The 26,785-nt window shown below is 38.9% G+C and overlaps 1 protein-coding gene and 2 pseudogenes across 15 annotated transcripts in view; 1 reads left to right on the top strand and 2 right to left on the bottom strand.

Annotated features, from left to right (window-relative positions):
* Positions 1-26,557, bottom strand: part of ZMYM6 (zinc finger MYM-type containing 6) — a 44,993-nt gene extending 18,436 nt beyond the window's left edge. For 3 of the 15 annotated variants that reach the window (XM_027109176.1, XM_027109177.1, XM_027109178.1), the window contains exons 1-11: positions 24,819-24,986; positions 23,869-24,035; positions 22,429-22,522; positions 13,415-13,499; positions 12,347-12,596; positions 9,046-9,220; positions 8,756-8,947; positions 4,078-4,228; positions 3,038-3,153; positions 1,950-2,225; positions 1,629-1,779 (exon numbers count right to left, since the gene is read on the bottom strand). In XM_027109176.1, coding sequence (XP_026964977.1) covers positions 1,629-1,779; positions 1,950-2,225; positions 3,038-3,153; positions 4,078-4,228; positions 8,756-8,947; positions 9,046-9,220; positions 12,347-12,596; positions 13,415-13,499; positions 22,429-22,522; positions 23,869-23,945 — 1,567 coding nt within the window. In that variant the 5' untranslated portion in view covers positions 23,946-24,035; positions 24,819-24,986. The other 12 variants (XM_027109165.1, XM_027109167.1, XM_027109168.1 and 9 more) reach the window with 12 other exon arrangements.
* Positions 15,526-20,894, bottom strand: LOC113621852 (ribonuclease P protein subunit p20-like; annotated as a pseudogene).
* Positions 21,740-22,129, top strand: LOC113622362 (40S ribosomal protein S12-like; annotated as a pseudogene).
* Positions 26,558-26,785: the final 228 nt, after the last annotated feature.

Here is a 26,785-nt window from a genome sequence, read left to right as displayed (position 1 = left end):
AAGCCCACGCACAGCAACAAAGACCCAACGCAGACAAAAATAAGTAAATAAATAAATTTATTTTTAAAAAAAGCCAAGTTCAAAAAAACAAAACAAGGGCTTCCCTGGTGGCACAGTGGTTGAGAGTCCGCCTGCCGATGCAGAGGACACAGATTCGTGTCCCGGTCCGGGAAGATCCCACATGCCGCGGAGCGGCTGGGCCCGTGAGCCATGGCTGCTGAGCCTGTGTGTCCAGAGCCTATGCTCCGCAACAGGAGAGGCCCCAACAGTGAGAGGCCCGCGTACCGCAAAACACAAACAAACAAACAAACAAAAAAAAGAACGTCTTCCTTACGTTTAAGTAGAGAATTGCATGCGGAAATACAGTCAAGGTTTTTTTCGCTTAACTTATGTGGAACCCAAACATCAAAGCGATTAACGTAAGCAACGTGGTGCAAATGATTTTCAATGCTTGATTTGGATATTTTGAGTATGTCAGCTGTCTCCCGCGTGGTATAACGTTGATTGTTCTCAATGTCTCAATTTGATCACTATCAACTTCAACTGGTCTACCCAACCGTGGAGCATCGTCCAGAGAGAAATCTCCAGCACGAAACTTCGCAAACCACTTTTGACACATGCAATCAGTCACAGCACCTTCTCCATACACTGCGCAAATCTTCTTTTTGTGTTTCAGTTGCATTTTTACCTTCCTTGAAATAATAAAGCATAATATGCCAAAAATGCTTTTTTCTTCCATCTTCAATATTAAAATGGTTACATAAAAATTCACCAATTTTTTTATTTTTTTAATTTTTGCCCGTGTCGGATCTTAGTTGTGGCACACAGAATCTTCGTTGAGGCATGCGAGATCTTCTCGTTGCAGCACGCAGGCTTCTCTCCAGTTGTGGCATGCGGGTTTTCTCTTCTTTAGTTGTGGCACGCAGGCTCCAGGGCACATGGGCTCTGTAGTTTGCAGCACACAGCCTCTCTAGTTGAGGTGCACAAGCTCAGTAGTTGTGGCGCATGGGCTTAGTTGCCCCGCGGCACGTGGAACCTTAGTTCCCTGATCAGGAATCAAACCCGTGCCCCCTGCGTTGCAAGGTGGATTCTTTACTACTAGACTACCAGGGAAGTCCCCCAAAATTCACCAATTTTGATAAGTCTTTTTTTAAATGCACGCTGATATGACAGCTGTCACATACAATCTAACAAAATTGTTTTGAATGAAGTTAAAGAAAACTAAGTGCTACTAGAGCCATCATACAGAAAAAAACGAAGCAACCTTTTGGCCAACCCAATATAAAAGTTTCTTAAGCCAAGAAGCAGTAATTGCCTAAGTACCCTCTTTATGAATGGGTGCAAAAACAAAAAGATCTCTGAAGTCACAGCTAAACTTACAAAGAGATTTTCTATATACGAATACCACTGACCTAATTATATTTTGAAAGTTTTTCTTTATTGAGATTATTATAACATTTAAAAGGATAGACTTTAAAGTGAATTAAGTATAAACTCAATAAAAAAGCTTCAAATTATACTTCATAAAAGAAATTACTTGAAAATTAATTGTGGATTAACAGCTCAACTCATCATGAATTACTTCATAACAACCATATGCTCTGCGGCCAAAACTGAGTTTTCTTTACCTTCACTACAGAATGGCTTATCAACCCCTGAGAATCGTACAGTCTCCTTTATAATTTTCTGCAGCTTACAGTAGTCACACATTGCCATAACTTTATTTCTCTTTTTGTATTCATCAGAGCAAATCTTGCCACAAAACAGAAACATTTTACCCTGCAGAGGAAGAACAGTCATTAATATCTAATTAAATTAAACAGTTGCTTTATTGTTAAGAAATCCTTTTCTTTCTCATTTCAAAGCAAACCAAGGGACTGTCAAAGATGAAAAGACAAATACTTCTTTAGATAAACTCATATTCAATCCCTTCCACGATCTCTCTTTACCTTGTAGAAAAGAAGTTCTGGTTTTGTGGCAAACAGATGGTTACAGTGCTGACACTTGAGTTTAACAACTGTATGGGTTAAAGCAACTTGCTGGGACTGAGCAGAAGGAGGCTGGAGATTGGCTGCGGCAGAGCCACTGACGGAGCTGGGGGAAACGGCAGAGGTGTTACCTCCTCCTGCTGACACTGCTGACCCAGAGGGTGGACTTACAACCACTTGGCCCTGAGACAAGGGCACTGCTGAAGAGTTTGTTCCTTTTGGCTTGTTAAATACATTCTGAATGAATACAAATAAGGCAAAGATTTTATCAACTGAGAAATAAGGTAACTTGATCAATTTCATTTTCTCATTTTAATAAATTAATTCCCCCCAAACGTTTCTTGAAAATTTTATTGAGTAGTTCACAGAAAGAGTTGAAATGGCATACTTCCAGAATAGGACTGAGAAATGCAACATTAAAAGATTGAGGACTAAAATTCAGGCTTTCCAGACAAAGATCTCTAGTACATGACTAATTAATAAATTAGAGCAGGCCTCTCCTTTCCCCCAAGATACCCCTTCACCTGCACTCCCATTACCAACCAGCCTCTCATGGCTATTAAGAGCACAGTGGCCACCAGTAGTCTCTTTCTCCCTGGTGCCAGGGATACTACATCAGGCATCTTCCCACCCAGGAGGATGGGAAACTCTACCCTTTCCCTGTGTATCAGAGAGAAGAGAATGGGACAAGTAAGTGGAAGCTTCCATATCCACACCAGGAGTCATTATGTATCTGGCCCAGGATGAAACGAAGGGACACATGAGCACATCACCATGCCACCTATCCAAACCATAGCCTAGCTTCCATTCTTTTGAAAGGCAGAGAGCCAAGGGAGAAAGTGGGAGAGAAAGGTAGTTTAGGTGAACACTCTGAATTAAGAAGGACTGAGGGTCAAATCTTGGGCTGAGACATTTTGCAGAAATGACCTCACAGCTGAATAGAATTTTTTTCTTTCTAACTTAATAAGCATGGTCCTTCAGCAGTTAACATTTGCCATAGACCAATGCCTAAGAGAACTGCAAGGGTAAAGTACTACCTTAGGTCATACCTGGAAAGCCACCACACAACTGGAGCTGCAGAAGCTGTATATAGTTCCATTGGACATGGCTAGGTGATACTGAGGGACTGCTGAGGTTTTGCAACTATGACACAAAACCTGGACACCTTGGTAGCAAAAAATAAAAACCAATGAGTAAGTTACACAGATGAACAAATGATCCAAAAATGTATTAGGAGAGTAAAAAAACCAAATATTCAGTAATATGCAAAACAAAAATGAAGGAACTTTACAATAATATGTAAAGCTAACCTCAATTAAGTCCCACTTACGCAAAAATTAACTTGGAACTTATACGTGTTTTTTCTCTCTTTTCACATATGAAATTACAAAATAAATACTTCAATCAAGAGAATCACTGAAAAACTTTGTCACTTAAAAATCAGCTCTTGGACCTCCCTGGTGGCGCAGTGGTTGAGAGTCCGTCTGCCGATGCAGGAAACGCGGGTTCGTGCCCCGGTCCGGGAAGATCCCACATGCCGCAAAGCGGCTGGGCCTGTGAGCCATGGCCACTGAGCCTGTGTGTCCGGAGCCTGTGCTCCGCAACGGGAGAGGCCACAACAGTGAGAGGCCTGCATATCGCAAAAAAAAAAAAAAAAAAAAATCAGCTCTTTGTGGGACTTCCCTGGTGGTCCAGTGGTTAAGAATCCGCCTTCCAATGCAGGGAACATGGGTTTGATCCCTGGTGGGGGAACTAAGATCCCACATGCCACGGGGCAACTAAGCCCGTGCGCCACAACTATTCAGCCCGTGTGCCACAACTAGAGAGAAGCCTGCGCACCACCACAAAATATCTCACATGCCGCAACTAAGACCCGACGCAGCCTAAAATAAATGAATTACTTAAAAAAAATACTGCATGGATCCTTCAAAGAAAATAAAAATAAAAATCAGCTCTTTGAAACTAAAATAACCTTGGGTCTTTATTTAACCATATAGATCAGTTTAGTTTGTAACGAAGTGAAAGAAAAGCAGTCACATTCTTCTTTAATAGTTACGAAATCTATAAATTTATCAAACTTAAACATTACCTGAAGAAATAACTGTCTTAACTCTGTAAGCAGATAAGCAATTAATAGAGCAGAAAAGCTCTGTTTTTCCTGAGTCGTTTGTAGTCTCAATCATTTCAGCTGAGGGCCTCAATGATTTCCCCAAGGCATATGGAGGAGTTTGGGCTGAATTCTATTAAAACAAAATAAGATTTAGATACCTAGTACAAGCACACGTATATATATATGGTTTAAGGAAAGAAAAAGAAAAGCTACCTACAACCAAAGCCTTTGGCTAAAATATTTGAGCATGACAATGATAGCAGCTACACTAAGTACAGACTTTCCTAAAAGTTGGGATGTAGGAAAAATAAGTTCTTTCAGACAATAATACAGGCATACCTCATTTTATTGTGCTTCACTTTATTATGCTTTGCAGATACTGCATTTTTTACAAATTGAAGATCTGTGGCAACCCTGTGTCTATCAGCGCCATTTTTCCAACAGCATTTGTTCACTGTGTCACATTTTGGTAATTCCCATAATATTTCAAAATTTTTCATTATTATTGTATATTTTATGGTGATCTGTAATCAGTGATCTTTGATGTTACCACTGTAACTATTTTGGGGCACCATAAACCACGCCCATTTAAGACTAGCTAAATTGATAAACGTTGTATGTGTTCTGACTGCTCCACTGACCAGCTATTTCCCATCTCTCTCCCCCTCCTCAGGCCTCCCTATTCCCTGAGACACAACAATATTGAAATTAGGCCAGTTAATAACCCTACAATGGTCTCTAGGTAGTCAAGTGAAAGGAACAGTTACACGTTTCTCACTTCAAATCAAAAGCTAGAAATGACTAAACTTAGTGAGGAAGGCATGTGGAAAGCTAAGAGAGGCCTAAGGCTAGGCCTCTTGTGCCAGTTAGCCAAGTTGTAAATGCAAAGGAGAAGTTCTTGAAGGAAATTAAAAGTGCTACTCCAGTGAAGACACAAATGATAAGAAAGCAAAACGGTCTTACTGCTGATATGGATAAAGTTTTAGTGTCTGGACAGAAGATCAAACCAGCCACGATATTCCCTTAAGCCAAAGCCTAATCCAAAGCAAGGCCCTACCTCTCTTCAATTCTATGAAGGCTGAGACAGGTGAGGAAGCTGCAGAAGAAAAGTCTGAAGGTGGCAGAGGTTGGTTCATGAGTTTTAAGGAAAGAAGCCATCTCTAAAACATCAAAGTACAATGTGAAGCAGCAAGTGCTGATGCGGAAGCTACAAGTTATTCAGAAGATCCAGCTAAGATAATTAATGAAGGTGGCTACATTAAACAACAGATTTTCAATGCAGATGAAATAGCCTTCCATTGGAAGAAGATTCCATCTAGGACTTTCATGCTAGAGAGAAGTCAATGCCTGGCTTCAAAGCTTCAAGGACAGGCCAACTCTCTTGTTAGGGGCTACTGCACCTGGTGACTTTAAGTTGAAGCCAGTGCTCATTTATTATTCTAAAAATCCTAGGGCCCTTAAGAATTATGCTAAATCTACTCTGCCTGTGTTCTATAAATGGAAAAACAATGCCTAGATAACAGCACATCTGCTGACAACACGGTTTACTGAATATTTTAAGCCCACTGTTGAGACCTACTCCTCAGAAGAAAAGATTCCTTTCAAAATATTATTGCTCATTGACAATGCATCTGGTCACCCAGGAGCTCTGATGGAGATGTACAATGATATTAATGTTGTTTTCACACCTGCTAACAAATCATCCATTCTGCAGCCCATGGATCAAAGAGTAATTTTGACTTTCAAGTCTTATTATTTAAGAAATACATTTCGTAACGCTATTGCTGCCATAGATTGTGATTCTTCTGATAGAGCTGGACAAAGTAAATTAAAAGCCTTCTGGAAAAGATTCACCATTCTAGATGACATTAAAAGCATAAGTGATTCATGGGAAGAGGTCAAAATATCTACATTAACAGGAGTTTAGAAGAAGTTGACTCCAACTATCATGGATGACTTTGAGGGGTTTAAGACGTCAGTGAATAAAGTAACTGCAGATTGGTGGAAATAGCAAGAGGACAAGAATTAGAGGTGAAGCCCGAAAGACGTGACTCAATTTCCACAATCTCAGGACAAAACTTTAATGAACAAGGAGTTGCTTCTTATGGCTGAGCAAAAACAAGTGGTGTCTTGAGATGGAATCTACTCCTGGTGAAGATGACTGTTGAAATGACAACAAAGGATTTAGAATATTACATAAATTTAGTTGATAAAGCAGCAACAGGGTTTGACAGGATTGATTCCCATTCTGAAAGAAGTTCTACTGAGGGTCAAATGCTATCAAACAGCTCTGCATACCACAGAGAAATCGTTTATGAAAGGAAGAGTCAATCCATGCAGCAAACTTAATTGTCTTATTTTAAGAAACTGCCACAGCCACTCCAGTAATCACCTTCAGTAATCACCACCCTGAGCAGTCGGCAGTCATCAACATCAAGGCAAGACCCTCCACCAGCAAAAAGATTACAACTCGCTGAAGGCTCAGAGGAATGTTAGCATTTTTAAGCAATAAAGCATTTTTAAATTAAGGTATGCACATTGTTTTTCTAAGACATAATGTTATCGCACACTTCACAGACTACAGTATAGTGTAAACATAACTGTTATATGCACTGGGAAACCAAAAATTTGTGTGTCACTTTATTGCATTATTTGCTTTATTGTGGTGGTCTGTAACTGAACATGCAGTATCTCTGAGGTATGTCTATAAATGCCCTCTCTTTCTAAAGGTGAAGAAAAGACATAATCTATCTAAGTTAGTTATCTAGTAAGCTGCTTTCCTAGCTACAGAAACTGGATGAACTCAATCACATGTCTCTAAAACTCTTAACTGATGAAATGTCTATAAACACTATTTTAGAATTATTTAAGGATTAGCTCTTTACTTTTTGAAAGGACCCACATAGACCTGAAACATACCTCTTTCAACCAAGAATATATATCAATTATATATATATGTATATATATAAATTATATTCGTGTGTATGTGTATATAAGAATTGATACATATAATCTTGCTTTATCGCAGTGGCCTAGAACCAAACCCACAATATTTCTGAGGTATGCCTGTAAAATGTAAACTGAAAAATATTAGTAACTACTCATCTATATTAGCAACAACAAAACACATTAAAAGTAATAACTAATTAGTCATAACATACTTCTCTCATCACAAATACTCAGAGAGGACCAAGTAATCCATGAACTGAAGGACCACCCTCAGGACAGACCTGGACATCAATCTAGGATAGAGTCTACCACCTTGAAGGTTACTTAACTAGGAAGACTCTTTATCAGGAGACAGAAAAGATGTTTAATGTATATTAGGAGATTCTACAGAACTACCTGTAGTTCAAGCTGAGTTTCATAATAAAATTTGCCTGTAAGGTTATTCATGTTTTAAGAAACAACAACAATAATAATGCTACCATTTATATAAATTACCAATGTTATTACTTACTGAGTGCTTACCATGAGCAGGCCCCACACTAAGCAATTTACATACACTGTACCATAAAATCCTTTCAATAACATAGTGAGATACTTTAAAAAAATTATATATATATTTTTAATTTAAACAAACTTTAAATTAACAAATAAACAATAAAGTAGGGGACTAAACTTACTTCATCTGGCTCCTAAGTCCAAGCTCCTAACTGCTACCCTGTCACTGACACAATATAAGGTCTTTTAGTAATGAATTAAATAGGGAAGTAAAAGGTAGGAAAATATAAATTGCAAAGTTACAATACATAATCTTCCTGGTAAAAGACGAACATCATTCATGCAGTTGATAGGGTATAATACCAGTAACAAAATCAGGAATGGAAATGATTTTTGGAATACATATATATATGTATATATATATACACACACACATATATATAAAACATGGATTTTATTCTTGTGAAAGTAGTAGCCAGACTGCAAAAAGTGGCTAAGTTTCTAGAAAAGAGATACTTTCCAAAGATGAACATCTATTACCAACTGCTCAAAGGAATTAAAAATAAACCAAACATCCTAACTGAAAAAAACTTTTAATTATCATTTATACCTGTTTAAAAAATAACTTTTTAAAGACCCCATATTATTCAGCAATAATTAAACTGACACAAATTAATATATTTAGTAACGAAACTAATAAATAAAAATTAGCTAAAATTTTAAAAAGGCAGTTGGAAAATAGAAAAAAGAAAACAAAAAAGCTACAGTATTCTAATAAGGCAATGTTGCCAGAATAATTACAATTCATTCCAAAACACATTTAAAATATATATTTTCTAAAAGGAAAAAGATGTTTTATATTTGCTGATTGTATCATCTTTTAACTCTTGGTCATAGTTTATTCACAATAATATGGGGTTTTCTTCACTATCAATATGTCACAGAATATTTCAGACTCATAGCAAATCATGAAATTATATTTGTGAATTCTTGGCCATGAAGGAAACCCTAAAAAATGACCTAGTTCACCTATATCATCTCACTGTCAAATCAATCCTTACAGCATCAGAATCTATCCCATTTTTCAGGAGGGGAAATCACACACCAAGATCAACTGATGGGAAGAGCTCACTCTTTTATGCTGCACTTCATCCCTGTGCAGCCATCTCAGAAGGGGTAAGTCCAACTGTACACAACAGACTGATATTCATACCTGTTTATATGCTGTGATACTTGTTGAACTAAAAACCTTCTGGGACTGGCAAGGACCAGAGCTACTATAGCAATAGCTTCCACAGTTCTCACAACAGTTCATGGTAAGGTTGTTGGTAGAATGAAATTTTGAAAAACAGGCATCACTACAAAGACCATGTACCACATTTTGATATTTAACTTCAAATCGAATCTAGGAAATAAAAACACATACAGATACAAAATAAGCAAAGCCGGTTAAAAACATCTAATCTGTGAAGAGAATCCCAATAAAGGTGAAATTCAACTTACATCAGCATTCTTCTGACACATACTGCACCTAGTTGAAATGCTATTGGTATATATGGTAACAACAGGTTTTTTCTTTAGCTCATAAGAAGAAAGGCATGATTGGCTGCAGAAATCCTTGCTAGGAGAGGAATTTTCAAATCGGGTTGTGATCACATCCTTTGGATTTAAAATGTCTCTAAAAATAAATAACAAAGGCAAAATGAAATGTGTTCTTCGTAATTGTAATTTCTTCCTCTTTGTGAGCTAAAATAACTACATTTACTAAGGGCAGCTATTGTATAGTAGTAAATGGGTAGCCCTGGAAAAGGCATCTGGGAAACTGGGTTTGATGATTAGTTCTATTACTTATCATCTGAGTGACAATGAGTGAGGCAATTACTGTCTCAATTTCCTCATGTATAAAACGGAGTTTATAATACTGAATTCATAGATGTGTTGAAGGAGAGCTACATTTAAAATATATCTAGCCAGATGCTCATGAAAAAAACATTGAGGCTTCCAGCTCCAACCAACTTTCATCCACTGGAGCCAACAGAACAAGTGGCCATCCCACAACTCCAGACCACAAAACACTTGTCCTCTTACTACCCAGTAGCTGCCAAGAGTAGAAACATGAATGAAATAAGGAATGAAAAAACTTTTTATTTAAATGTAAGATTTGGGAAACAGATGAACTACCAAAGATTAGCATTAAAAATTAGCATGGTATATAAATCTTCACTATAACTGAAGAGACCAAAGAAACAAATGACAGACAAAAGCGCTATTAAGGCTTCGTATCAGAGGACAGATGGAAACAAGAATGAAACAAAAAGAATACAAATAACTGAGTTGTTCTATGAGCCTTGTAGAGTTATTCTGTAAGAGCTAATTGTTACAATAAGCACTGCCAGTAAAAACAGAGACTAAGTTATTGCCATTCTTCTGACAAGTATAAAAACTGAAGGAAATTAGAAACTAGTGTTTCTAATTAATGACCACACAGTATAGAAAATTAATGGCAATAATATTATGTACTACAATAATGTACTGGGTAATTTCTATGTGCCACACACTGGTCTCTTTACTCAAATTATCCAATTTAATTATCAAAAAACTCTGTAAGGTAAGTATTATTAGGACACCAAATCAGAAAGGTTAAATAATGACTTGCCAAAGTCATTCAGCTGGTAAGCAGTGAAGCCAGAATACAAATCGAGGCAGTCTGATTCTACAGTCCATGGACTTCATCATTCCACTATTCTGCCTTCCATCCTGTACCTTTATTATACAGAACTCCATGGTAAACTACAAAAGAATAACAACAGCAACAGGGACTTCCCTGGTGGTCCAGTGGTTAAGACTCCGTGCTCCCAATGCAGGGGGCTCAGGTTTGATCCCTGGTCAGGGAACTAAGATCCCGCATGCTAAGATCCTGCATGCCGCACCACACAGCCAAAATAAAAAAAAATTAAAAATATAAAAAAACAGCAATAGAGCACTACTTTAATGTTCTAAAACTCACCTAGCCTTACTAATATGACAGTGAATCTTGGAAACCAAGTGGATATGCCTACATGCAGATGAAGTATTAATTTTGAAAAGTAATTTTTCTACTAAAATGAAAGCAATTAAGAATTTTATTTAATAATGTAAATCTGCCAGTGCTATGTATATATAAGTAAACCAATGAGAATGACTTTTTAATGAAAATCTGTGCACATAAATATAAATGCATTCTAAACTTTATACATCCAAATATATGTTGCATCTTAACATTCACCTTAGAGAAACCATACCTCTCCCAACAACATGGCTCAAACATTTTTTCTAATTTCTCTTTTAGTTTATAAGAACTCTAAGCACAACTTTTTAATTTTATAGTCAGAGACCATGTTTAACAGTATGACTCAGTTTAATCATCTACACTAGTCAGCTGGTAAGACATCAAGTAACTTTTGGCAATGTGCAAAAATCAAACCCCAGCTTGAAAGATAGATTTATCACCTAACTTAGTCTAAAGGAATGTTTCACAGCCTCTGAAGGCAATGCAAAATCAAGAGACAAAAAAAAATTTTGAATAACAACAGCATTGTGGTAAAAAGCCAATGACAAGAGTCTCTACTTTTAAGAGAATATGTATTTGGATGTATAGGCGGTGTTATGCTCTTTAAAATTTAATTAATTTCCTTTTGATATTTGATATGCTGAGATTGAATATCTAAAAACAAAAAACTAAATTTACTCTTCCAGATCAGTTTCATGAGAATGACATAAAAGAGTTAAAGTAAGGTATTAGAGGGGCATTTTGGAACAAAACTAAATTTGAATATTTAAGTAAAATGTTTTAAAATGCCTCTTTCCTTTTAGTTGGGGATTTCCATTTTAACAGGATCTACTTTTAGATACCTAAGGCCAACACACCAAGCAGATAAAGAAACTATCATATATCGCCAAAGACAAAATAGAGACCTATAAATTATGTTAAATATACATAATACCAAATTTATTATTAAAAATAATAGGATCCCACTTATTAAGCATTTGCTATGTGCTAGGTCCTGTGCCAACACTGTCTCATTAAAACCTGAGGAAGTAGATACTATTTACCAATGAAGAAACTAAGGCTTAGAAAGGTTAAATATCTGGCCCAAGGTCATATAGCTGGTAAGTGATAGAGCTACAATCTAAAACCAAGCTCTTAACTTTCCTTGCTCTACATTAGTGACTACTGACAACACACTGTATTCCTAGAATTGCACTACCACACAAATAGGTAAAACGTGCCAAATTCTTCAAACTTACTGAGGTAGAGAAAGAAGTTTATATAACTTCATTGCTATTTCTTCCTCTCTCTGCATCTATGCATTATTATAAAGTAACAATGACCCCCAACAAAAGCTCACAAGGACTTTTCAGGAATAAATGCATTATTTTTGTGGCCATTTACCTTCTAAAGAATTAAATAACTTGCATATACTATTATACGGGTGATATTATTTCATTCTATACGTCAATAACATTCAAGATAACAATTTTGAATATTGTTGTCTACAATTACAGTAGACGTACAATATAGGAGTGGTCCTATAGTTTCTCACAAATAATTTATTTCTAATTGAAAGAGATAGGAAAACTGGTCTAAACAATACTTTTTTACATCAAGTCACTTATTTAACTTTACAAAACTTTAGAATTTGCAAACTTCTCAATTAGCTAAAAAGTATTTCCAGGGAAATGAGCTAAAGAGATTTAAAATAGCAATAGCATATTTGAACTAAAAACACTTAAAAAGTAAGAGATATAATTAAGAATTTCATACTTTGAGCAGTTTGCACAGGTTTTCTTGGGAGGAGGTGGTAGGCAGACAGGTGAAGAATATCCGATGATGCACCTTGTGGAGCAAAAGAGCTGAGTAGATCCTGTCTTATGAAATGCAGTTTGCCCCTTATAAAGCATTTTTTTGCAACCAGAACAAAAAACCTGAATAGCTACGGCTGGAACTGAAGGAAGCGATATATTTGGGCCAGATGATGCAAGGGAGAGCTGAAAGCCTGGGGTCAACTGTTGGGCTATAAAAACAAAATAAGAAAAAACAACAACAACAAAAACTGTTTTCACATCAACATGAACATATATACATTCTCTATTTTTTAGGACAAATTCCCTCAGTCTTGAAATCCAATATTGAGGCAATAACCACTCTAAAACAGGCAGCTTCAAACTTTTTAACCATGACACATAGTTAGAACTACATTTCACATTATAACCCAAGAGACACACACATACAGCTGTATGTGCATGTGTGTGTATATGTATATAAAATTTAATAACTGAAACAGTAGTTTCATGAAATAATATGCTTCCTTACTATATGCACCACACTCTGATATACAGTTGACCCTTAAACAACTCAGAGGTTAGGGGCGCCGACCCCACGCAGTCAAAAATCCGTGTCCTGCTATCTCTGTCTCAAAAACAAAAGAATTGATAAACGACTCATCCAAGGGCAGGAAGCTGAAACAGTCTGGATAGAATCAGGACTCAAACCCTAGTTCTTCTGATTCCACATATTGTGATCTCCAGTAGAACATAAAAATGTCCCCACACTTAGTTAATTTACAGATCTGTAGAATAAAAATACAGGTACTATATTTAATGAAAAAAATCACCTGTAAGTGGAACTGCGTAGTTCAAACCCATGTTGTTCAAGGACCAACTGTAATTATATTCCACTTTTTAAAATACTGGTCAAGACCAGCTAACCAGTTTGAAAAGCACTGCTTTGTCTAAAGGAAGAAAAAGACTTACATGAGGTACTTTCCCTCAATTCTACTGGTCAGAATATAACAAATACTGATTCTAACTAACTTACAGTTCTGTTTCTTACCAAGAGGACTGTCACTGACTGAAAAGACAGCACTAATTTTCAGTTCACTTTCTTGAGTTTTCGGCTTTGAAGCATGTACATATTCCTTAAAGAAAAAAAGAAGAAGAGAGAGAGAAATGAATACAGTGTTAGTACTGAGGAAACTAGAAATTCAAACAAAAAAATAACTCTGTCATATTCATCTCTTCTACATCATAGTCGTAATCACCTTCAAATACCTCAAAAGTCAAAATTTACAAGTTATTAGACTAGATTTAATCTTTTTCTTTCTTTTTTTTTGGCTGCGTTGGGTCTTTGTTGCTGCGCGCAGGCGTCTTCTAGTTGCGGCGAGCGTGGGCTACTCTTCGTTGCGGTGGGCAGGCTTCTCATTGAGATGGCTTCTCTTGTTGCAGAGCACAGGCTCTAGGTGCACAGGCTTCAGTAGTTGTAGCACACAGGCTCAGTAGTTGTGGCTCGCAGGCTGTAGAGCACAGGCTCAGCAGTTGTGGCGCACAGGCTTAGTTGCTCCGCAGCATGTGTGATCTTCCCAGACCAGGGCTCAAACCTGTGTACCCTGCATTGGCAGGCGGATTCTTAACCACTGCACCACCAGGGAAGCCCTAGATTTAATCTTTACAAAAAGGATCTTTAGAACTGAAGAATCTTTTATGATAGTTATATCTACTTCTCAAATGTAATCTTGTTATATGGGAGTAATACACAGCTATTTCAATGCTGAGCACTACCCCTTTTATAGGCTGTGTTTATAACGGAGCAATAAATGAAATTAAATCTGAATGATTTAGAGTTTGGATCAAATTAGTAATTTTAGCCAACAGATTTGCAAGTGGCATATCTCTTAATGTCAGAAGACACGAGTTTCAATGCAATCTGCTCATTACACAAAAAATCAACACAGCCTAAATCAGGTTTATCTTTAATGTATTCTTCAAAATGCTTTAAAATAACACGTAATCATGAAAGAAATTAAAATACATATACCTAACTTGAAAAAGAGTGCCCTTTATTCTGAGATCAGAACTACTCTACATTTTGGAGCGGCGCGGGGTGGGGGGGGGGGGTGTTAAAACAGCCTTACGTATTTCAAATAAAGTTTATTTATTTTTTTAAATGACAGTGTTCTTTTTTTTTTTTAGTTATAGTATTTTATTTATTTTATTTGTGACTGCGTTGGGTCTTCGTTGCTGTGCACAGGCTTTCTCTAGTTGTGGCGAGTGGAGGCTCCTCTTCGTTGCAGTGTGCAGGCTTCTCATTGCGGTGGCTTCTCTTGTTACAGAGCACGGGCTCTAGGCGCGTGGGCTTCAGTAGTTGTGGCTCACGGGCTCCGTAGTTGTGGTGCATGGGCTCAGTAGTCGTGGCATGCGGGCTTCAGTAGTTGTGGTTCGCGGGCTCTAGAGCGCAGGCTCAGTAATTGTGGTGCACGGGCTTAGCTGCTTCATGGCATGTGGGATCTTCCCGGACCAGGGCTCGAACCCGTGTGGCCTGCACTGGCAGGCGGATTCTTAACCACTGCGCCACCAGGGAAGCCCTCAAAGTTTTTTGGGTTTTTTTTTTTGCGGTACGCAGGCCTCTCACTCTTGTGGCCTCTCCCATTGCAGAGCACAGGCTCCGGATGTGCAGGCTCAGCGGCCATGGCTCACGGGCCTAGCCGCTCTGCGGCATGTGGGATCTTCCCAGACCGGGGCACAAACCCATGTCCCCTGCATCGGCAGGTGGACTCTCAACCACTGCGCCACCAGGGAAGCCCGCCCTCAAAGTTTTTTGAAACAATGGTGATAATAAATGGTAGTTGTATTTTTAATCTCCCTGTACTTAGCAAAATAAATGACAAATGTATCGGTTCCCAAAGTTACTTTGGAATTTCTTTGGAATATTAAATGCCAAAGATTAAGAACCACTGCATTAATTTACCACTTCCCATGATGTACGTTATGGCACCAAACAAACTGCTGCCTATAAGGTAAGAATTATTGAACCTTCTTTATGGATGAGGAAAGTGAGGCTTAGAGATGTTCATCAACTTGTCCAAGGTCACAAAGATACTAAGTGCACAGATGGGAATCAAACCCAGGTCTCTCTGTTTCAAAATCCATGCTGTCTCCCTCCTAAATGTACAAATACAATATAACATAATTACTATAATGAATTCAAACTCTGGTCCCCAATGGAAATTAAGTTCCCCTGTTGTAGCTTCTCCCATCTCCTTTCACTCACAGCACTTGTCATAATACATCATATCATATTTATTTGGGTGATAATCTGTTTAATGTCTAACACCCCTCCTCCTCCCCCACACATACACTGGACCAAAAGGACCATGTCCACTAGGGACAGGGACCATATCTGGTTTTCCACCTCTGTACATTCAACACCCAGCACAGTCAACATAACAAAGAAGACCATGGGTTCCGGGAGCAGACAGAAACAGGTGTGGTCCTGGTTCTTTTTTTTTTTTTTTTTTTGCAGTGGGGTGGCCGGGCACCAACACAACTTGATACGTTTGACTGTATAGGACAATGGTTACAGAACACAAAGATTCAGAAAGACCCACTGCTTGGGCCCAACAAAAGACAATATTCGCCCTCTGAATTCATAGTCCTCAGGGCTGCAAGGAGGACAGGCTTTTTCCTACATGCCTCTGGTAGAAGGTCCATGACAGTACTCAGTAGAGCCACATCTGAGCCTAGCTGTATGCAGTGGGTGGATAAGACAGGACAGCCTCATTTCAATTACTTGGGTGCGACCCTGAAGACACAGATGTGGATGGCTGAGTTGTTGTAGATCTGGGTCAGCAGCGCTCACGTGTAAGTCTCTGGTTCCAGTTCAACGACAAGCTCCACAGTGGAGGTACTGGCACCACCTGCCGGGACCTGAAGCTGCCAGCCTGAAGCTGTAGGGCAATGTTCATGGTGCAGTTGATGGCCAGTGCATGTAGATCTCAGTGCATGAGTTCTGACCCCATGCCCGTCCGTCCAGCAGTTTCTGGCAGTGGGCCAGCTGGGCCTTAACGTCAGTCTTCATGTTGACAGAAATGTCATTGGGCTTCCGGTGCAGGCAGTGGGGAAGCCGCTTCCACAGGGTGTACTAAACCGGGTCCAGCTCAGCCTCGATGGCCCCGCGGGGCTCTCGATTTTCAGCCATGCTGTGTGCCTCCCTCCGGTCCACAGTGTCCTCCACGCGCATGTGGCCCACTCCCCTGCCAGGCCACTCAAGCATTGCGCCAACCAGCCAGAATACAGAATGCTGCCCATGACCCCAAGGCCCCAAGAAGGGGAGAAAAGGAAAGGGGTATGCCGCAGGAATGCCAGAACACTAGCGATCCCGGTTCTTAAACAAGTTATTTAATCTTTCTCAGTTTCAACTTCCTTATCTATAAAGATAATATTATCTAACCCACTGGACTAGATTTATGGGGGATAAATGATTTAATACAAATAAAGTGTGTAGTGTGATGCCTTGCAGTTAGCCAGAAGTTAAACATGATTTAAGAACAAAAATGCTAGCTCTTACTCTTTTCATAATTATGACATTGAATAAATATTTGTTGAATGAATGAATCTAAGTTAGTTCAATTTAAAGTGGACATTCAAGTTCATTCAATTCAAATGTTCTTAAACATTATACTCAAATAACAGTATTTACTTATTGGCACTTGCAAAAAGAAGAGGAAGTTAAAGTACCTATATACACCTCCTTCAACTTACCAAAAAGAACACTTAAGACTCAATAAAAAATTGTCTTACCATCAATTCAATCTCTAGTATTTTTCTAATATGCCTGTTACATTTCCCTAGTCAGTTTCTTTTACTTCATAAAGTAACTGTTCCACACCTCCATCACTCATAAGTCCCAACCCCACATTCTTCCTGCTCAGTAATGTTTCTATTTCACCAAGAAAATAGAAGCAGCTAAGTAAGAATTCCTGCAACATTCTGATTCCCCCCCCACCACCATGCCTACAAATTGATCAGCAAACTGTCCTTGAACCTTACAGGAAAAGGCAACCTTCTCAGTCATGACTAAAACAGCGCTTATGTTCAGGATCTCTTTCCCTCTCCCTTCTTACAGCACTTCATACTGATTTTGTGTATCCTCAGCCTCTCTCTATCTTGTCAACTAAAAGCAGCATGAACTGTAAAGAGGCAAAAAGGTAGTTTATTTAGGTTCTTAGAATTGTAATTCAGGGATCACAGATTCTGGAAGAACCCAGAATAGTGTCCCAGTGGAGGAAAATGGGTGGAGGTTTTTATGGGGAAAAGGAGGAAGCTCACACAGGCTTACACAAGCTGTTTACCAAGAATTTGGATTGGACGATAAAACTGTTCTGTTCATACGATTGGGTTATCAAGCACGTCTCATCCATTACTAGGGAAAGGTATGGTTTCCTTAGTCCAGAAAGAGTCCAGTTCTCAGCATTGTTCTTTCCTTCTGGCAACTCAGCAACTATTCAGCAGTTTTATGTTAGAGAGTTCAGCAAAAGTTCAGCATGGGCAGCAAATGTGGAGATCCTCAAGACAGTCTCAGTCATTCTTGCCTTTGTTCCTTTCACAACCTCCATATAGGTTTCTTCCCTTCGGCTTACAAGGAACCTATTCCCTAAGGAACCACTGCCCTCTCTTCTCTCTCCCTTTACAACCGAACTTAGAGAAAAAGTATTCCATTCTTTCTCTACTTCCTCACTTTGATTCCCTCCTGAACACAATGCAATCAGGCTACTGCTTCAACTGAAGGTGTTTTAAGATAACCGATCATCTCACTATTGTGTAATTCAACAAACAATTTTAGGTTTTATCTTACTTGGCTTCTCAGATACAACTGACACTGCCAATGATTCCACTGGTTGTCTTCGGATTATGTTATTACTTCAATTCATCATTACTATTTCTTAGTATCCTTCATTGATCTTATATTCACCCCTGAAGTCAATGGTTCCAAATTCAGTGGCATCAGAAGCCCCTAAAAGTCTTATTAAGACATAGAGTGTTGGGTTTCAGCCTCAGAATTTCTGATTCAGCAGGTCTGGAGCAGGGCCCAAGAATATATGTTTTTAACAAGTTCCCAGGTAATGATGAGGCTGCTGCTTGAGGGACTACTTTGAAGCCATTTTGAAGCACTAAATTAATCTAGTTCCCAGCTTTCTATCCTGAGCTCTACTCTCTTTTCTCTACTTTTGTTCCCTGAACAATCTCATCCACCTTCATGACTTCAACTATCACCTATATAGGGTCATCAGATATAGCAAATAAAAATATAAAATGACCAGTTAAATTTGAATTTCAAATAAACAACAAATAATTCTTTAGTATAAGTAAGTCCCAAACATTGCATGTAACATACTTATATGAAAAAATATTCATTGTTCATTTGGTAGTCAAATTTAACTGAGCAGTCTACATTTTTATCTGGCAACACTATATCTACAGGTAGATAACTCTCTAATCTCTAAATACCACATCCATATGGGCAAATGCCTCCCAGTGCAAATTACCACTTGAATGTCCCACGAGCCCCTTAACACAACAGATTCCAACACTTATTACTTCCCCCCAAATCCTGTTCCTAGCCCCTCAGTAAATGTTACTGTCACAAACTCAACTTACTGAAGCCAGAAACCTCTTGAGTATTCCTGGATCCTCCTTGACCCTCATACTTCATTTGCTATCTCTAAGTTGGATCAATTCTACCTGAACATCTAAAATCTATTCTCTTCTCCCACTTTACTAGTGAAATACTCAACCACTAAACACACCACATTCTCTCACCCCTCCATGACTTGGCACATGCTCTTCTCTGTCTGAAGCTCTTCATCAATTGCTATTAACTCAAGCGCTACCCATCCTGTGAAGCCTTCCTCTCCTCCCTAGACAGACATAAGGGATCCTTTCCCTGTGCTCCCAATGCACCTTACACAATATTTAAAATTACAGTAATTACATAATACTGTGATTTTATATCTGTATAGAAGTGGCACAAAGCAACAGAAAGAATATATGCTTGAAGCCAGTCAAAACTAAGTTCCTATTCTAGTTCTGATGCTTCCTTTGAGTTTGTAAGTTACTTAACCTGTCCTTCCCTCAGTTCCCTGCTTTGTAAAATGGGGTAAGGATACTTCCCTCCTATGTTTGTAGAGTTTAAATGAGAATAGGTAAGACATACGTAGCATACCTTCTGGCAGGGAGAAGTCACCCAGCAAATAATTACCTCTCCCATTTCCATACCTTTATTCCCCCTTACTATCAATTCTCTTGAGAGCAGAGGCCCTATCTTTTCATCTTTGTAGCTCCTCTGAAAACAAAATAACTAACAAAGCTTAGCATCCTAGTTAAGGGTTTGGGCTCTTGAACCAGACTGCCTGGGTTCAAATGCTAACTCACCCATTTACTAGTTGTGTTACATTTAGTTTAGCAAGTTACCATCTGTGTCTCTGTTTCCTTGTATGTAAAGTGGGAATAATAACATACTTAACTCGTAGGGTTGTAAGCGTCACATGTAAACTGCTTACAATGGTGTTCAACAAGTGCTTTAGGTTATATAAACAGGAATAAAAGTCACTGAACGACTGAATGAGAGCTCAACTATAGCTTTAATATCCAGAACAGACCCTTAGTATATCATAAAATACTCAACTTTTCAATTTTTTGTCTATTTTCCAATATTCAAATACAACATGAAAAATTGCACATACTATTTGTTCAATTGGCTTTTCCACCATAGGTCACACTCTCAATCATGAAAAAGTATAGCCTATTCACCTTGAAGCATTAATATAAACCAAAAGGAACTAAGTAGGTCCCTATCCACTTAAATTTACAATGTAAGCTGTTAACGGGATTTTCATTATCACAATTTTTATACAGAAAGAATACTCAATTAACTCACAGTACAATATTTCTTAAATTTTTATACTACAGGCAAGGTACGATGAAAGAAATATTGGATCTGGAATTTTAAAAAACTGGTTTTGTATCCCAGCTTTGCCATGAGACCTTGGTGAAGTCACTTATTCCTTCAGGCTCAGTTTCCTCATCTGTGAAACACAGCCTCTTTTATTTTGATTATTGAGCATGTGCCAGTCATTGTGCAAGGAACTGAGATCAAATAAGACGAGACCCAGGAAACCAAATTCATTGACCTCCAGATGCCATAATAAATATAAAAGCACTACATGATTTAAAAAAAAAGACAGAGAAAGAATGGCTAATTCTACCTGAGTGACAGTTAAACTATATCTTAAAAGAGGAGGAACTTTTTGCCAAGCTAAAGTATCCAGTTTAGGATACACAGGCAGAAGAAATGGCATGTGCAAAGGCAAGGAAATAAAAATCAACAGAATATACCTTCCTGTGAAATGCAAATAGTTTGCAGGAGCATAGATTAGGAAAGGTGGGAAGCACTACTGGGCATATATCCTGAGAAGACCATAATTCAAAAAGAGTCATGTACCACAATGTTCATTGCAGCTCTATTTACAATAGCCAGGACATGGAAGCAACCTAAGTGTCCATCAACAGATGAATGGATAAAGAAGATGTGGCACATATATACAATGGAATATTACTCAGCCATAAAAAGAAACGAAATTGAGTTATTTGTAGTGAGGTGGATGGACCTAGAGTCCGTCATACAGAGTGAAGTCAGAAAGAGAAAAACAAATACCGTATGCTAACACATATATATGGAATCTTAAAAAAAAAAAAAAAAAAAGGTTCTGAAGAACCTAGGGGTAGGACAGGAATAAAGACACAGACATAGAGAATGGACTTGAGGACATGGGGAGTGGGAAGGGTAAGCTGGGACGAAGTGAGAGAGTGGCACTGACATATACACATTACCAAATGTAAAACAGATAGCTAACGGGAAGCAGCCACATAGCACAGGGAGACCAGCTCGGTGCTTTGTGTTCACCTAGAGGGGTGGGTTAGGGAGGGTGGGAGGGAGATGCAAGAGGGAGGAGCTATGGGGATATATGTTTATGTATAGCTGATTCACTTTGTTATACAGCAGAAACTAACACACCACTGTAAAGCAATTATACTCCAATAAAGATGTTAAAAAAAAAAGAAAGAAAAAAAAGGTGGGAAGGATGAGTGACGACACTGAAGAGGAAAACAAAGGCCTAAACATGGATAGTTCGGATACCACACTAAAAAGTTTATGTTTTATCCCTCATGAGGAGACAGGGTCTTTAAAGAGAGCAGTGTCATCAGATCTATAAAGAGCACCATAGTGCTCTTTCCCTGTTGCTGGGGAATTGCATGGGAGGTAGAGGCCCCGGTGCATTCAAGATTCGGCTCCACCCATAACCCATTGCTGTGGCCATAACCCACTGCCTTGGTGGAGGAAAGCATTTCCACTGGAGGTGTAATGGACATTAATACTGCTTTACAAGAGATGCTGAAGACCACCCTCATCCAGGACAGCCTAGCATGTGGGATTCCAAAGCTGCCAAAGCCTTAGACAAGTGCCAATCCCATCTCTGTGTGCTTGCATCCAATTCTGATGAGCTTATGTCAAGTTGGTAAAGGCCCTTGTGCTGAATGACAAATCAACCTAATTAAGGTTGATGGTAACAAGAAACTAGGGGAATGGTCGGCCTCTGTAAAACGGACAGACAGGAAAATCCCTGTAAAGCGGATGGTTGCAGGTGTGTGGTGGTTAAGCAAAGAGTCTCAGGCCAAGGATGTCATTAAGGAGTACTTCCAATAGAAGAAATGATCAAATTAAAAACTTGGCTCTTGTTCCTCAAAAAAAAAAAATCACTATACAGAGTTTTGGTGAGATATGTGACTGAAGACATGACGATGAATAGGAAACTGTTATAAAAGTCCAGATGAGAAATAATAAAACAGGGAGGAAAGGGCAAGGTAAAAAAAATATTCTTAAAAGGCAGAACCCACAAAACTTGACAAACAAATGGTTACTTCTGGCAAAAAAAGAGAAAGAATTTACCATCTGGAGGGAAAATAAGTGTCATGGATACCACCATCCCCCACCCCACATCCTGTAGACACTACCTCAGAACCCTTCGCAGCACAGCATTTTAGGAAGGCGTGGAGTGGATGAACAAGACAACATCTACTTGACATCCCTGTCCTGGAATGACACTGCCTTTGAGATAATAAGAGAAATAGAGTATTATCACTATGGCTTATTTTATTATTTATATTTTCAATATTATTGATTTGCTTATGCAATGAAGCCAATAACTAGAGTATAAAGCAAAAGAACTGTCCATGAAGGAAAAAAAAATCATTTTTTGCCAAAACAACTAACTGGTCTCTCCACACTAATCTCCACAGATTTCCAATCTGGGTCCCTAAAAGGTAGCCATATGATCTTTCCAAACATGTTTATCTTATTCTCCCAAGTAAAACCCTACAATGGCTTCCCAAAGCTCTCAGGAGAAGACCAAAATTCGTAACAAGGTCCACAAGGTTCTGCATAATCTGGCCCCAAACTACTTACACTGCCTCATCCTAGAAGTAGGATAGCATAGGCTCTGAAGTCTGATACCTGGGTTTGAATCCAATCTTTGCTATTTATGAGCTGTGATCTGTGGTAAACTGCTTGACCTCTTTGTACCTGGTTTCCTCATCTCTAAAATGGGGATAATAATATGGTTGTGAGAATGGTGCCTGGCACAGTCTAAGTACATATAAGTGTTAATAGTAATAAGTTAGTATTTATAAGATCATGTTATTATGATATAATATACTCTACATATTGACATATTAATATCACTATTAGTATTGTTATTATGATCATCATTATCATCGTCATCACCATTTTTGCACCTCTTCTGTTCCAGGCCCACTGGTCCTGCAGTCCTTCAAAAGAACCAAGAATCTTCCCAAATCAGAGCTTTCCTGTATGGAGATTACTCTACCTGGAACACTCTCCTCCATGCCTTCACCTAGCCAATTCATTCTTCATAATGCGGCTGACAAATCCTTCTCTAGCCCCCTGCCCCCAATCAAAACTAGGTCAGATTCCCCATTTCAGGCTTTTCTTCCACAGCACTTGTCTTAGTTTGTAATTATATATATCATGTGATCAATTACTTGTGTAATGTCTATCTCCTCTACTAACCTGCAAGCTCTATGAAGGAAGGGACTAAACTGATTTTGCTCACTCCTGGATCCCCAGAGCCTGGCATAGAGTAGACCACAAATACTTACAGAATAAATGGAAACTACTATCAGATACAAGAGAACTTTTTAAAAAGGTACCAATGGAAAAAGGGTAATACACATTACTTTCTTCCCACAAAAAGAAATATAATAGAGTTACCAAGATATTTTTTCATTCAAATAGCAGAATAGGTGATTTACTCATCTAATGGGGAAAAAATCAGTTTGGGTTACCTTACAAGTCAGAAACTAACTAAAAATTTGAATTCACCAGGTAGAAAGGAAGACATTTTTTAAAATTTAAAATAAATATGAAATGCTTACTTGAGCATTGTCAGGTTCTTCTTTAATTTTGTCCAGAAGCCCCCGCTGTGGTGCCATTGCTTTGCCACATTCACCATCCAAAGGTTCTTTCATTCTAATTTTTTAGGTAAAGGAATTCCCCGGTCTAAAACTAATAGATTTCTTCTTGGTGATGGATAGTTGGATTCCTAAAACACAACATAAAGGATTGGTACTCAGGCTTTTTTTTTTTTTTCATGTTTATCTATATCAAAAGCTTTGTTTTGAGCACAAGGTTTTAGGGCTAAGCATTTGAAAAAAAAACAACTCTTCTGGGGCCATGACTCTTCTCCTTTCTTCCTGCCTTCTGCTTCTTTGGTAGCTGCCTTCACATAAAGTCTTACAGCAATAGCTCCCGCTTCCCTGATAGCTTTAAAGACAAATACTCTGGTCTTTTATATGTTGAAAGTTACTGAGGTAATTAGACTGGCAGACCAACACGTGAGAGAACGTTACCAAGCTCTTAGAAGAAAGGACTCAGAAATACTGTTTCTGAGTCCATGAGAATTAGTACTTGGAGGCCCACCTCAGCTTATATTTCTCAAAATGGGGCACACCAAACTCCCCACCCCCACCTCTAACTCAGCCTTCACTAGAGGCCTCCATAAGGGCCCCAACTCTCGGCTTAAAGATAGATAAGAGCGCAAGTTGCCACCACAAATGAACAGGTATGCCCTTACTTAAAGTGGACCACCTGCAGGGTCTCACGAAGGCCATGCCCAGGAATGAGCCCCTCTGAGATCCGCTTCCCAATCTCCTTCTTGTAAACAAGATTAGTCATTCAGCGGACTTCCCTTCCCCTAAACAGGACGTAGTACACCTAAAGCAAAAAGGAAACTCTCCAAAGTTGTCTTTACCCAAACAGGCAAGCCAGACATGGAAATGGGCAACTGGCTTAATAACCAGTGCGAGGGATGAGCATTTAGGACTACCTGCCACAGTTACAACAATCTATGGGCTCTCGTGTCGTAATCGCTCCCAAAATCTCGTCCCCACCAATAATTCCCACGCCTGTCACAGGGTACAAACGCTGCAACGTTGTATCTTTTGGAGAGAACGCGACCCGCAAATGCCTGTCAGCGTGTCCCTGCAGCGAAACCGCAACGCCCGACTGCGCTGCTTCCGCCCAGCGCCCGCCTCGTCACGTGGCGCGGCCGCCGCCCCGCCCCACGCGGCCCCTCCCGCTGCTACCGGCCGCGCTCACCTTCTGGTGGCTTCCCTGCTCCCGGGGAGCACCGACCGGGGAAGGAGGAGTAGAACCCAAGGCCCCCACCCTGGGACGAAGATTATTTTCTCTTACGGGAATTTTTCCGCCTAATCCATCGCAACGCAACACCCGGACAACTGCGCGTGCGCAACCCTGGTCTCCGCCCCCTTTCCCATTATGCTCCAGACCTGAGCTGAGTGGATTTCCCAGCATTCCTCTTTCCTCAGTTATGGTTGACTTCTTAAAGAGACCAAAACCCAATGGTGAGAAGATAGAGGAAGAGGTTGGGAAGAAACTAAGGGGCGTAAGATGACGCTGTTAAGTGCCCTGCACCATTCTTTATTGCCCATGTCTGGAAAGGTGACCTGCCAAGAGAACATGAATAAATAATAGCTGATATTTATTAAGCCAAGTGTTTGGTAAACACTTGATATGAATCTTTCCACTTAATGCTCACCACAACTCCAAGAGGTACAATTTTTGTCTGGGAGCTGTAAATGAAGACATCAACTTGTTCAAAGTCAAGATTTGATGTGTTTTCACTCAACATTGTTTTGGAGATACATCTATGATCTGTGAGGCTGTCGTTTATTTGTTTTGACTGCTGTATAGTATTCCACTTTATGAATGTGCTGCAGTTTAACTGTCTACTTCTGATGGACATTTGAGTTATTTCCAATGTTCGGCCATTAGGAATAATAGTGCTGTGAACATTCCTGCCTCTTGTGACACATATGCTAGGTTTATACCTAGCAGTGAAATTGCTTGTTGTGTATATATGAAACTTAAGTGGATAATTTCAAACAACTTTAGAAAGTGGTTGTTTCAGTTTGTACTTCCACCAGCCATTTATAAGAATTCCATTTGCCCCACATCCTTGCCAGTAATTACTACTGTACATCTTTTTAATTTTAGCCATTCTGGTGGGGGTATAGTGGTATCTTGTTGTGATTTTACTTTGGATTTCCCAGATTTCTAATGAGGTTGAACCCATTTTCATGTTTTTTGATATATGGATAGCCTATTTTATGAAGTGCCTGTTCAAGTCTCTTACTCATTTTTGTATTGGACTGTCTGCCATTTTCTTATGGATATAAATTCTGGTGTCCTTTGATGAACATAAAAGACCTTTATGCTTAGTGTTTCTTGTGTCCTGTCAAGAAATATTTTCCTACCAAAGGTTCTGATTGACTTATGGAATTGTTATTACTTTGTCTTTCTCATTTAGATCTACAATCCATCTAAAATTGTATCTTCTGTATGCTGTGAAGTAAGTCAGGTTTCATTTTTCCATGTGAATGTTAAACTGATTAAGTGCTATTGTTTAAAAGTCTGTGCTTTCCCCCACTGTTCTTTATCATCACCTGTATATATATAAGTTGTCATAAATGCGGGTTTGTTTGAAGACTAGGTAATCTATTCCTTTTGTCTCTTTTTGTGGAAATATCACACTGTCTTTATTTCTGTAGTAGCTTTATAATAAAACTTGATATCTGGTAGAAAAAGTCCTTTGTCCCATTATGTTCTTCAAGACTGTCTTGGCTTTTCTTGGTCCTTTGCATATTTATATACATTTTAGAATCATCTTGCCAAATGTGACAAAATTTTCCTTATAAATTTTAGAATCAGCAAGGATTTTGTTTACTATTACACTAAGGCTGTAGACCTGTTTTGGAGAATTGCCATTTGTTA

This window comes from Aethalodelphis obliquidens, unplaced genomic scaffold (genome assembly GCF_003676395.1).
Source record: "Aethalodelphis obliquidens isolate GAN/ISIS:26980383/991018 unplaced genomic scaffold, ASM367639v1 scaffold9, whole genome shotgun sequence".
In the NCBI taxonomy this organism is placed as follows: Eukaryota; Metazoa; Chordata; class Mammalia; order Artiodactyla; family Delphinidae; genus Aethalodelphis; species Aethalodelphis obliquidens.
Note: the sequence above shows the minus strand (reverse complement) of the source record. Positions and strands in the feature narration are given on the sequence as shown.